Source organism: Capricornis sumatraensis, chromosome 9, assembly GCF_032405125.1.
Source record: "Capricornis sumatraensis isolate serow.1 chromosome 9, serow.2, whole genome shotgun sequence".
Taxonomy (NCBI): domain Eukaryota; kingdom Metazoa; phylum Chordata; class Mammalia; order Artiodactyla; family Bovidae; genus Capricornis; species Capricornis sumatraensis.
In genome coordinates, this window is record NC_091077.1 from 94578512 (window position 1) to 94592733 (window position 14222).

At 44.8% G+C, this 14222-nt stretch overlaps 1 protein-coding gene across 1 annotated transcript in view; it reads right to left on the reverse strand.

Moving 5' to 3' along the window:
* Nucleotides 1-13187, reverse strand: part of ELL2 (elongation factor for RNA polymerase II 2) — a 74058-nt gene extending 60871 nt beyond the window's left edge. Inside the window, exon 1 of the mRNA XM_068979704.1 lies at nt 13032-13187. Within this exon, the coding sequence (XP_068835805.1) occupies nt 13032-13187 (156 nt within the window). The remainder of the gene's footprint in view (nt 1-13031) is intronic.
* Between the last annotated feature and the right edge of the window lie 1035 nt (nt 13188-14222).

Sequence of the window (14222 nt, forward strand, 5' to 3'; positions counted from 1 at the left end):
AGTACATTTCCATTACGAATGGAATTTCAGCAGGACTTCAACTTTTGATTTTTAGCTTTAATTAAATATTTGCAGCAGGTAGCTCTTTTGAAAATCAAGTAACTCTAGGGTTTAACTGAATAGTAGTTGAGTTATAAATAAGAGAGTGATCTGGTCTATTCGTCCAGCCAAGAAACACAATGCAGACTGGTACTGACTAGGGTAACCCCTTTTGATAAATGCTTCAACAACCTGATAAAGGTGATGCTTTTAAGTCAAAGGGCTTCCCTTGTGGCTCAGCTGGTAAAGAATCCGCCTGCAATGTGGGAATCCTGGGTTTGATCCCTGGGTTGGGAAGATCCCCTGGAGAAGGAAAAGGCTACCCACTCCAGTATTCTGGCCTGGAGAATTCCATGGACTATTCAGTCCATGGGCTCGCAAAGAGTCGGACACGACTGAGCGTCTTTCACTTTACAGTCAAAAGATTCTGTTCAACTCTTATTTGGTTCACTGCTTTTAGAGTTCCTTGAATTAACCCTCTCTTATTTATTTCTCAGGGAATGTAGGGCATTCTTAAGCTTAGAATAAAAGTGTAGACAATACTAAAATGCTCAAAAGTTTAGTTATGTTCTTGAAAACTGCCATTATAATAAGCCAACTACTGAAACAAAAACTGCTCTATGACCAAAGAAATCTATGTCCACTTATTCCCAGGGACTATTCCTTGCAATATATCAGGACTGTAAAAGTAATACGTAATTTATTAAGTAATTTTACTATGCAATCTTAATTGTGATTGCAGCCATGAAATTAAAAGATGCCTACTCCTTGGAAGGAAAGTTATGACCAACCTAGATAGCATATTCAAAAGCAGAGATATTACTTGCCAACAAAGGTCCGTCTAGTAAGGCTATGGTTTTTCCAGTGGTCATGTGTGGATGTGAGAGTTGGACTGTGAAGAAAGCTGAGTGCTGAAGAATTGATGCATTTGAACTATGGTGTTGGAGAAGACTCTTGAGAGTCCCTTGGACTGCAAGGAGATCTAACCAGTCCATTCTAAAGATCAGCCCTGGGTGTTCTTTGGAAGGAATGATGCTAAAGCTGAAACTCCAGTACTTTGGCCACCTGATGCTGAGAGCTGACTCACTGGAAAAGACCCTGATGCTGGGAGGGATTGGGGGCAGGAGGAGAAGGGGACAACAGAGGATGAGATGGCTGGATGGCCATCACCGACTCGATGGACGTGAGTTTGAGTAAACTCTGGGAGTTGGTGATGGACAGGGAGGCCTGGCGTGCTGCGATTCATGGCGTCACAAAGAGTCAGACATGACTGAGCGACTGAACTGAACTGAATTTTAATTTCTTCTTTAAAATTTTATGCTTGGCTGTGCTGGGTCTTCATTGTCACATGCAGGTTGTGGTGAGGGGGGGCTCTTCTCTAGTTGCAGTGTGAGGCCCTAGTTCCTCTGGGCCTGTAGGATCTTCCCAGACCAGGGATTGAACCCATGTCCCCTGTACTGGCAGGTGGATCTTAATCACTGGACCACCAGGGCAGTCCCAGTAATTTAAGTTTCTGATAGGATTCTTTTAGGAGAGGAGAGAAGGGGCAAGGCTCTGGTTTCTTTGGGGATTAAATAAGAAGAGAGTAAGGAATCCCTGGTGGCTCAGCGGTAAAGAATCCACCTGAGATGCAGGAGACATGGGTTTGATCCCTGGGTCCGGAAGATCCCCTGGAGAAGAAAATGGCAACCTATTCTAGTATTTTTGCCTGGGAAATCCCAGGGACAGAGGAGCCTGGTGGGCTACAGTCCATGGGGTCGCAAGAGTCAAGACCAACTTAGTGACTAAACCACCACCACAAGAAGAGAGTTATCCTATAAAAATCATTATAAACATCTCTTGATTATTTACATATTGCTCATCCCTCAGGAAAAATTAAATCTATGGTTACTTTTACTTTATCAACCACTATTGGTTTTGTCAACATACAACCATAAGAAATAGACTTCTGGCCTAGAAAAGAGTGATTTCTCTAAGAAACACATTACAGAGGTCTAACTTTATTCTCTAAGGTTAGAGATATACTTGAAATACCTTCAGTTTCCCTTTTGCATCCATCATAGAGCTTTGACTCAAGTTAGTTCTTGAATTATTTAAAATTAACCAGTAGGTATTTATTAAATACTTCGCTTTTTATCTGAGTACCTAAGCCGCATTATAAGTCATGATAGAGACAGTGGAAAAAGAAAAAAATTCCCAAGTCAAATATAATTTTGGAACTTTGTCAAAACCAGAAAACTTTCTATAAATGGTCACGCACCAGGTGACTGCTTTAAGTGAGATTGTTTTAGGAAATGATTATACCTACCTAGTTACTATTTATTGAGTGCTTAAAATGTGTCAGGCCAGTGTAATCATTTTTACTATCACCTCTGGGAGTTCTCAGAATACCCTTGTTAGGTAGATACTATTATTTGCACTTCTCAAGAAAATCCTGTGAAATCACATAAGGTTGCACAGCTTTACAAAGTGACTTGGAGCTCAAACTCTGGCCTGCGTCACTTTAAGAACTGTGCTCTTGCCCACCACTCTAGATAAGTTAGGTTCTCCTACTCCTCCTTAACAACAGTTATATAAAATGTGAACTATCTGAAAGTTAGAGAATTAAGAACTGATAGGAATAAAAAGCTTTGGGGGGGAATCACTGTTTTGGTTTTGCACTACAGCTTAAGAAAATATCACTTGAAAAAAAAAAAAAAGAAAATATCACTTGGCACCTGAATTTGTTTTCACTTATGCAAGTAAATAGTAACAAGTATTTATGACTTATCCTGGGATATGATTTAAGATATATCTTTCTTTCTTTCCTAAAGAGGTACTATACTATTTTAAGAACTTGCGGTTATAATCCTTTAAGAAGTCATTTAATTCTGCTCTTCAAAACGTCACCTGATAGAATAACCAAAGATTATCCAATAATTCTATTTTTAACCATGGTAATGTAAAAGAAAAAAATCTAGGCAGGGAAAGAAGAGGAATAAAAAAAAAAAAAAGATGGAGCTAAAGCAGAAAATCCCTGGAGAGGAAAATGGCAACCCACTCCAGTCTTCTTGCCTGGAAAAGTTCTATGGACAGAGGAGGCTGGTAGGCTGCAGTACATGGGGTTGCAAAGAGTCAGACACAATTCTGTGACTAAACAAAAGCAGAATATAGCACAGGAAATCAGACAGTTAATCCTGAAATCAAATATACTCAGCTCTTGTCAAAGGGGGTAATATGTTTAGAATGATAGTATGAATGTGAAATTTCAGGGTAATCCAAAGCTATCTTTTACTACATGCCCCCCCCCCCCCCCACCACTCTATACCCAAAGAAAAAGAGAGAATCAAAGTTTCACAAAATCTGGTATTTTGCTTTGTCAGTCGATCCAACTTTACACATAGGAGAAACTCGTTCTCTGCAGTTTTAGAAGAACCATATTAAAGCTTGTATGGAATAAAGAATAATGTTTTTCTAGCCATTACAGCATAGAGAAGAAGGAAATATAAAGGAGAGAATCAGAAGGGCAGTGAGAAATTTAAAAAACCTGATCTATTTAACACAGTCCTTGTTTTTAGAGAGTTTCTGGAAAACTGTAGCTATCTGATGTAGGCCAAAGTGAAAAAAAAAAAAAAAGTCAAAAACATTAGTATTTCATACAACTATTTAAAGGAACATGGAAGGCAAAAATCCAAACTGAACAATGGCCTGAAAAGTTAGTTACTGTGAACCAGACCTTATAACAATATTTGAAGCATAATATCCCATCTTTTTTTCAAAGAGAGAACTTAATGTAGACTTTATAACTGAGTAAATAAACGTACACATCGAATCTGACTATAAATACAAATGAAGATTTGTTCCTTGTGATCCTGATCTCTAGTAAGGTATAAGGAGAAGCAGTAAAATAAGCTTGGATTGGAAGATGGGTATTATTTTTAAAATACTAGAAATTTATAAATGAAGCATCTAGAACAAAGGAAGCTATTAGAAACCTTGAAACTTGGAGACGACATGATCACATTTAAGTGTTTTAAACAGGTCCCTCTGGGTGCTGCACGGTGAATGGACTCCTGGAGGAAGAGTGGAAGCTTGGAGGCCAGCTGGCAGTCCATGGCACGGGTCCTCAAAAGAGATGAGGTTGGCTGGGTGTGGAGTGGTGGTGATGGATGAAGTTAGATTTCAGACATTCGAAGAATGACAGAACTGACTGTAAGGATCAATTAAGTCAAGTAAAGAGGAGATGAATCAAGGTAAACCAGGCAATTATTAGGCAACTGGGAACAAGTGCTGCCACCTACTGAAATGGGGAACACTCACAAAGATGTAGTTCTGAGGAGTGAAATCAAGAACTGTGTTTGGGACTGTTCCATTTGAGATAACCTCTTACACTTTGATAAAGAGATGAGATGTTGAAAATTGGTGCCTGGAAACAGAGGAAGATTGGAGCTGGAGATAAACATTTGGAGGTCATTAACATACAGATGACATTTAAATCCTCAGGACTAGATGAGCTCCCCTAGGGAAGTGCATAGAGAGAAAGGAACTGGGATCTCCAACTTCCACAGGCCAGTCAAGCAGAGGATCATCAGCAGAGGAGACTGAGAATGGGCAGGGCAGTGGGAGGGAAATCAGGAAAGTGTTTCTAAAAGGAAAGAGTAATCAACTGGATGGCACAATACTGAGGTAAGACAGGAATGGAGAGATTTGACACTGGATTTGACAACAAAGAACCGAGTCATGTGCAATCTCAGGGATGTGATGGACACAACACAACTGGAGTGGGCTGGGCAGGGGACAGGAGATTAAAAAGCCAACACTACTTCTCAGATGCATTCACAGCTAATCCTTCTCTCTTTAGGTGTCCCCTTGCACACAGACTTTATTGCACTTATTTAATTTTAATGTCTGCTTGTGACTACTAAGACATGAGTACTTAAGGCAGGGACCATCACTGACTTATCTAGTTCTAGTTCTATGCCTGCACACGTCAGAAGATAAACATTGGCTAAATGAATATTTGATAGTTCTAGAAATAATTCCTACTCCTACTTTAGTCTTTTATTAAAAAAACAAAACAAAACATGTTTCAGCTGCGTTTTAACCACAGGGATGTGTTTTCTGGTTATCTGAGGCCATCACATTTTCAACAATGAAAACCAAAAGCCGTGATACTAAGTAAATGTCTTTTTAAAAATATGCTAACACTTAAGTTTACAGGTAAGCATATTTAGATCCTAAAGCATCTCAGAGAATCTTATTAGAAAGTTCAAGCTTGGTTCCTTCCTTGTACCAGCTCACTGTTCATGAGAAAAGTCTTCTAACCAAGGTTATCTCTATGGACCACGAACCAAGTGATCATAACTAGTCTACAGAGACAATGTATATGTACACATGATTATTTTTTAGTTTGTTTTTCACAAACTGTCAAACAAACAAAGAGAATCAAAACATAAACAGAAATGAAAGTAATCCGGAAATGAAAACACTGACCCTTTCAAGGCCTTTAGGAATCATTTTAAAATGATGCTTGAAATGTAAATCCAGGAACATTATAGAGAGTTACTTAATGTTTCAATAATTACTTGCGACAGAAAGCACGGAAGGCCTGATCTTCATGTAAAAATCAAATTCAATTTTCATATTATCTGTACTCTATGACAGTCTTAAGTGAAATTTATAGAGAAGGTTATTGAATAAAGGGAGCCTACAAAAATACAAAGTTTTAAAATACCTATTCAAAACCAAAATTTCTTCTACCTAGTAATTTCAACTTCCCCCAAAACATCACCAATCCCCAAAATTTCCACCCAAATGGAAAAGTTTGAAACATGTAAATAGTGTGGCATTGTTCTAGTCTAGATCTAGACCCAAATACTTCTCAGATACAGAACAGCTAATCAAACCTAAGTCTCCTCATCACCAAACAAAGGACTGAGTGAAGAATATGGTACTTTCTCTCCCCGACCCTATTTTACCCTCCCAACTGCTTCCAATTTCTCTCTCTACTAAGGGTATCTTCCTAGTGCTGATGGCTAGAAATTTCAATTCAACCCTGTTCTTATAAAACCTGGTGTTACATTCCACAGATTCTACTCATCTATAGTATCTTGTCTCCCACTGTATTCCTAGTTCACATTCTACTCATCTCTGATCTTGACCATGTACTTCTTCCTAACTTGTCTACTTCCTTCCAGATGCATCTTACATTCATCATGTGCACAGAGTCCAGAATAATCCTAAAGCATTAGCTCAATCACCTCAACTTTCAGTGTCTCCCCAGTTTTGACAGAATAAATTCTAATCTGCTCCAGTTTCCTTTTCCTCTCTTTAATTCCATTATATTTTCTCCTGCATTCAAAAGTGAGAGGAACAGGGTCTTCCTTGCAATTCTCAAAGCCTGATTTAGCTTTTCTACTTTTGCCCTTTCCTTGCCTATGCCACTCTTTCTCCTGAAGATGTGACTCCCCCATCTAGACTCTGCCTGTTAAAACCCTTTAAGATCCAAAGCTGTTGTTTAGACCAATAACATATAGGAACCCCAACAAGAAAGAAACTTATGTTATCTGTCTAACAACCTAGTTATTAAACTAGTAGCCAAATGCTCTGACTACTGAGTTCTATTCAAGGTGCTAATTTGATTCATGAATCTTTAAGGAGCATATGCGTGTGTGCTAAGTTGCTTCAGTCGTGTCCAGCTCTATGTGACCCTATGGACTGTAGCCCACCAGGCTCCTCTGTCCAGGGGATTCTCCAGGCAACAATACTGGAGTGGATTGCCATGACCTCCTCCAGGGGATCTTCCCGACCCAGGGATCAAATGCGCATCTATGAAGTCTCCTGCATTGGCAGTTGGGTTCTTTACTACTAGCACCACCTGGGAAGCCCTTACAGGGCTTACATACAGTAAGCCCTTAGCATACAGTCTAATTAATAGGATTCCCTCTTCTTATATCCTATATTAAACTGCTAGCTGTGAAATTCCAGGTTTGGCCTTTGCAGGCAAAGTATTAGTGGAGGCCCTTAAACCAGTTCTTCCTAAAGATTTAACATGGCTATCAAGAGCCATAATGCCACAACCAAAATTGTAGATAGGTAGATAAACTGAAAGCAGGGGAAGAGAGAAAGGTAAAGAAAAGAAAGCAATTTTCATGGTAAATCTGACCTGATTCATGCCATGTTTTTCCAGCTTAAACGTGGCTGTAGAGACAGTCATTAATTTACTGTATTCTGCTCCAGGCCTGCTTTTCGAAATTTCTGTATTAAGTCATGGGAAACGTCCTATGGAGCTGAGGTATGCAGGCAAGTCAAATGTGCTGCGGTCATACACACGCTGTCTTCCCTATTCTAAAATTCTACTCATCTTACACAAAGAAATGCCCATTTCATCACATTTTAGGGACATCTTCTTAAATACTCCAAATACATTTCACCCAAACTGGCAAACACTTAGGCTGAACACTGATGCTAGGCTCCTGATCCTCTCTGTAGTCGCTGCAAATTGTTAAAAATGACCCAGCACAGCTTCCATAGTTTTTTTTTTTTAAAAAAAAGCAAATGCAAATAGAAAGGTTCAATCTGGTGATTGTCCTTGATAAGCTTTCCTGTAAATCATTCCAAGGATTTTACACCCCTTTCCTTTTAAATTCTCTTCTTGAACACGGTCCAATCCTTCACATATGTTCTTTCTTCCTCTTCTCAATTCTGGTGCCAAGGTTCCCCGTCTATCCCTTCAGGCAATCTGGCCAGTGCTTTTCACTAGGAGGAGCACCCTTCTTTGCATTGAACACTTGATTATCTGAATAAACTTTTCACTTATTGCAAAATAGGGCACAGATTTGACTTTACTTGATACAAAGCTTTTTTCAGATCAAGTTCAGCCTCAAGATGGGTTTAAGTTAAAGTCAATAAGATTAACCTATTTAAATTAAAACTGGCTATGTGAAAAAACTGCAACAGAAGGAATCTGCTAAGGCAAACCTCACTGTTTCACTTAGTAAGTGTGTCAGCAGCAGTGGCAGCTGTGTTGGCAGGTCTGGATGCTTGAGTGGTGCCCTTAAGAACAGGTCCTTCTGTATTTATAACAGCAGATTATTGAACACACGCGTACACATTCAAAATTGTTTGAGGGCAGGCACAAAAAAGGAAGAGACGGGAAAAAGTAAGGCATGTGTCTTTTTGTGCCTTAAACCACGATGAATCAAACGCTGATATCTTTACTTGCTAAAAAGAAAGGAGAGGAAAGGATATCTCCTACCCCATGACCTGTGGGATGAGTGATTTCATAAGATCATGGAACACATTAAAGGGAGCTATGATGAAGGACAGTAACTTCAGAGGTTTAAATAAGACTTTATGCTTTGACTGGAAATAACAGAACCTGGTAATACTGAACAAGACTGAATTCCTCATACAAAATTAAATGTAAGTGTATTTACACACATTTTCAAAACACTATCATTTTCCTAGAAGACACTCATACAAGCAGGAAAATTTATTTAAAGCCAATAACTGGGGTTAACAAAATAATGCGTTAACAGAACCCTTAAAACATCTCCTTTCTCATGCTCAGGCATACAGAATGAATGTCTCCTGCCTTGAGATGCATCTTTGTGAGACGTTTATGTAATAGTTGGACAAACATGATAGTATTATTTGAGCCACCACCTTTGAAACTTTAAGTAAACATTAAAAAAAAAAAATCAACAGGCTCAGCAATGGCAGATTCTGAAAACAATATTTTGATAAGGTTTTTGTTACTGCAAAATGACTTACTCAAATGTCAAAATAAAGCCAGCTACACATTACTGAAGGAATTGGCTAAGGTAAGTTTTAGAATTCTGAGGTTTGATTTAAAACACTTTTAGGACATATCTGGGAGAAATATGTAATTATAGTAACATATAAAATGTATTTAAATGTATAGGGATTTAAAGTAAAATTAAATCATTTAAAATGTATAGGGATTATATAGACCATAAATTCAGACATGAATTTAGAATCACTATGAAGTTGTAATATGTGATTTTATTTAGCAACTTTAACTTCATTCAAAATAAACTATGGGGGGGAAAAGTAGCTTTGAAATATATACTAAATAACTATATCAGTATTCTGAGTTCATTCTGCAAGCCATGAAAATAACTTTCTAATTAATACATTTTTGTATATAATCAACTGGAAACTGTTTCTGTATTCAAACTGAGTGAAAAACAACTTTTAGGAGATATTTACTCCAGCTATAACTCCCATTCCTGAACTCACAATGTCTCTATTCCCCACCCTAATCTCTGTTTAAAAGGTTCCCAAATAGCATTCTTCATTTCTTCTCTAAAAATAGAAAACTTGAGTAATGAAGGTCAATTAGGTTTGTTTGTCTTGAAACAGTGAGGAATTGTTTCCAATGAAAGATTCTGTTTCCATGGACTCAATAATTTCAGATACTTGCCCAATTACATCTAGAGAACTTCTGTATTTAGCCTAAGTCATAGTTTCCTAAAATTCCTAAATGTACCTCTCTGAAGTCTTAGGTCAAGTAGGTTAATTTAGGAAAATCCAATACAAAATAATCTGGATAAAAATAACTCTGATGCTTAATTTAGGAAATTAACCTCTTGAAGTTTCTGGGTCTTAGAAAGTCATCACAAGAGGAGGAATAACAGTCATAACCTTGCATAGGCCAACACCTGGGAGGCCACTTGTCAAGCATCAAGCACCTTCCTATCAAGTACCGGAATGATAAAGTTTCACATGAGAGGTTAAAGCTATCCTGCCTCTCCTCCCCAGGAGAGAACAGAATTCCAAATGCAGCTACAATTTAAAGTTAGGAGCCCTACTTTGATAAGTGTGGAAAGTGTAACAGCCCAAGTATGTATCGTTCTCCTGGAGGATAAAAGCTGGGCCATCTGCCCACTGCTGGCAACTTTATGGTGATGGGGGAGCCCTGGTCCTGCCTGAGTCAGGAGAGGCCCTGAGGATACCTCTGTGGGAGGTTTGGCTGAACACACCATTTTTCAGCTGTCAGAAGTTTCCAGTCTCACCCCGATTCCTGCTTTTTCCAAGTCCCTTAAAGTGTTTCTGTGGCCAAAGTGACAGTCAGGCCTGGGGACAGAACTGGTTAAGTCAGAAACAAGGCTGGAACCAATTGCAACCGTCAAATCAGCTTATTTCTTCCTCCTCTCCCTGCATACTATATCACCCTTCCAGAAGAAAAGGCACCCAAGGACTACACTCAGAAAGGGAGAGGAGCTTGGAAAAGTCTTCTGCGGTTCCCTTCTCTGCCTCTGCACAGACTGACCAGGCCTCTTCATTTGCATACACAGAGATGGAAACAGACAGTAATGATATTAATAGGCAATAGAAGTAGTCAGGAGTAAGGAAAGCCATTGACTTTGGTACCTTTGCCTATAAAGTGAAAATAAATAATCAAGAACTAAGCAGTGGGATGGAAGAATTTTTGATCTATTTCTTAAGACAATGGCATATAAATGTGGGGGCTTTTAGACCCAAACTTTAATCCCAAGCACAAAGCGCTAAGGTGTAGGAGGCAGAAACCAAGGGAGGAAAACAAATAGCACTCTCTTCTTGGGCCCCAGCAGCCATGCAGGTCAGGGAGCACTGGGGGCTCCTCTGTCACCTCGCTCTCCTGAGGGGGGTGGGGGACTCCTTCCCTGTGTGGGCCTCCTCACCCACCTCTTTCTTCCCTCTGATCCAGGGCCTGTCAATCTTACTGTAATCAGCTGTGCAGTTTGCCAGTTGTCCCCCAAGATGGCTGGCCGAACTACTGCCCCCAGAGACGCCTCTCCCCACCCCTGTGTGTCAGCCTTTATCTGCTCCCTGGGTCTGTTTCTGACTGCAGGTTGGCCTCCTCCGGCAGACTCCTTCCTCTCTGGTTTCTGAGCGTTTTTTTCCTCTTTACATACCCTGACCTACCTTCTTCCCTCTGTCACTGCTTCCACGCCCTCCCCTAGGAACAGAGAGAGGCTTATCTCTCCATCTTGCAGGGCTGAGTTTCTCTCCACTGTCTGCCCCTGTTCCTCTGCTTGCCTATCTGGCTTCCCGCACACGGGGCCTCGCACTCCATGCTGGTGCTGCTCTCTCCCCTGCAGATGCACCTGTCTGGGAGTAGCTACTGACACAAGCAGTTTTTCTGTCTTTATTTCCTCGCCTTCCTACTGCTGGGTGGTCACTGACTTCCCAGTCATACTTGAGACCTTTTTCCCCTCTGAGATTTCACAGGTGTGTGCAAGGCTTCTCCTTGTGCATGCCTTCCTCCCTCCACTCCTGGATCTGAGGGTTTTTCACCTGTACAGTCTCTGGTGGGTAACACATATGCCCTGGAATGTACATCCATGCATCCACTCTGTGAGTGCCATCTGCGGGCATGTCCCTAGTCTGCTGCTGTTTACATGGAAGGTGAGCTCAGGCACTTCTCAAGCTGTGCACACCCGCACGCCTCCCCCTGTGCGCACCCTTAGGTATGGGGGCGTCTCTGAAGGTTGTCCCCCCTGGTTAAAGCTCCCAGGTTCACATCTCTCCTGCCATTTTTGCCTGCTGCTCTGGGCCTTCCTTCGAAGCATTTAAAGTGCCTGGCACTAGTGGGAGCTCAACAGATGTTAATTCCTTTCTCCACTTTTATCTGAAAAACTAACTGTGTGTGTCCGGGTGTCCTCCTGGCCTCTGCGCCTGCTTTATGAGATCAGTTAATCGGTGCGTGTTTCCGTGGCATGGGCTCGGCTCTTTGTCGGGATGCCCTGCGGGTTCTCTGCTCCACGGATGTCTCTCTTCTCCGAGCGACTGTTAAGCGATTTCTCAGATGATCTCTGCCTTCCCTTTCGCGATGCGTCCACTCTGCCTCCCTCACCCACACACGGTACTGCATGGCCATAAACGGCGTCCCCAGCAGTCCGCTTGCTGCGTCCCTTCGCAGTGCCTTCCACGCTCTCTCTCACTTTTTTCCCCCCTAAAACCTGCAAACGCGTTCCTTGGTGTGTCCTCTACAATCGCTGAGTCTGTGAGCCTTCGCTATGCTCGAGTTGTGTGTGTCTGTGTCCACGCTCTCTCCGGAAGGCGGAGCGGGGTGCGACACCCGAGTCTGCCCAGAATGCAGTGTAACCACCTCCCGCCAAGCCCTGCACCCCGACACCCCGATGCTGGTCTCTCTCTAGGTCAGTGAGTCAGCCCCAGCCGCTAGCGACGCGTCTTTGGGGGATGAGGAGCCACCGAGAATCCTTCTCTCTAGGGGACCAAGGTCCTTGCTCCCGGGTGAGCGCTGGGTGTGTGTGTGTGTGTGACTCCCCGGTTCTCTGGGAACGCCCGTGTGCCCTCCTCCGCCCGCGTACGCGGAGCGCCCGTATCAGCCTCTGAGGGTACACGGTGGGCACCCACCCCACCCGCCCCTCCACGCCCCGTGCGCGGCCGCCCATGTGTCCCCAAGTCCCTGCGGGTAACAGTGTGTGTCCCACCTTCACACGCGGAGCGCCTGGGTCCCGGGCTCTCCGCGGCTCTACGGTTGGGACGCCCCCCACAACCCGAAGCGGACGGCTAGTGCCAGCCGGTCTTCTCGGTTCGGCGTCTGGACGCTGCCCTCCTCCCATCCACCCCCAAACGTCGTGGGGGCAGAGGAGCCATTTCACTCATCTCTTCCCTGGTTGCCTCTCTCCCTCAGCGGGACCGAAAAGGCTAGAAAAGCCCCGCGGGCGCCGTCGGAAAGTCCCCGCAGCGCAGGGGCTGCGGCGGCCTCGGCCCCGCCGCCAGGGGCCGCCCGCCCGCCCGCTCGCCCGCTCGCCTCCCCCGGCCACACGCCCCGGCGCCTGGCCGGCCCCGGACGGCGGCGGCCGTCAGCCACCCTCGCCCGGCCCTGCCCGGCCCCGCCGCGGCGCGCGCGGACGGCAGCCGAAGCGAGTCACCGCTCCGCCAGCCCGGAGCCAGGTGCAGCCGGGTCGGACAGGGGGCGGCGCGGCTGGGCGGCCGGGGACGCCCTCTCCCCCCTGCTCTCAGCCGCCCGGCCTCACCTTGTGGCTCTGGTAGGTCTCGAGCGCGCGGATCGCCGTCTCGGTGAGCTTCACATGCAGTACGGTGATGTGGTCCTGTCCCAGCCGCCCGCACGACAGCCCGTACCGCTGCTCTTCCCGCAGACCCGCCGCCGCCGCCGCCCCCCCCGCCGCCATCTTAAACTCCCCGGGGTGCCGCCGCCGACGCCGCTCGGGCTCCAGCCTCCACTGCGGCCGCGGCTGCTCGGGCGTCTGCAGCCGCCGCCACAGCTACGGCCATCCCGCTGCTGACGTACTGTCATATACTGCGCGCAGGCCAGACCTCCGGCGGCCACCGCCGCCGCCCGCCCCGCCCTCCGGCCTCGCGCCCCGCCCCTGGCTCGTCTCATTGGCCCCCGGGGCTCCTCAGGACCGCCCTTATTGGCCACCTCCCACTCTCACGGGGCGGAGCCCAAAGTCGCCGGAGTTTTGCTCCCGGGACGGGACGTCCGAGAGGTGAGAGGCTGACGTCGAGGTGACGCACCAACTTAATCACACCTGACGTCACGCCTGGTCGGCTTGCTTCACTGGCGGCTGTTGGCCAGGCTGGTTTGGGGGTGTGTGTGTGGGAAATCTCCTGCTAATTTAGGGTGTCCAGGTTGCCTGGTCTGACTCCCTGGAGGCCGAGCTCCGCCCCTTGTGGGGGTACTCAGAGCTGGGAGTGTAGTGGAGGAGACTCTCTTCCTGCGCTGGTGGTCCTTGGGGAGGGGGATTCCCTACCCCAAATTGATGGCCAAGTAAAGACTTCGTTCCCCGACGGCTGCTTTAGCCTGTGGAGTAGGATGTGTGCGTGTGAGGGAAGATCGCAGTCACTTGTGGAGAGTTGCTCCTCAGAACTCACCGCTTTGATGAGCGGCTGGAACTGGGGAGGAGGACGCTCTTCTTCGTCATCATTTCTCCCGAAATTTGAAATTAGCGAGTTGGCCCCCGGCTTTGAAGAATTCTGCTAGATTGTGTGAAGCCTCTTAACGAACGTGAAGCTAGTTTAGGGACCGGTACCTGAGGCTTTGGTGCGGTGGGCACAGCAGAAAACGGAAATTGAAGGGTTTTCCCACGCCGTGCCCGGTTGCCATCCCGGAGAAATGTATTCCGTTCCTTTGGAATTCTCCAAAGTAGGAGCAGGGTTATGTATAAATTATGCATGCACGCATGGGACTTGGGGCGGAACTTAGG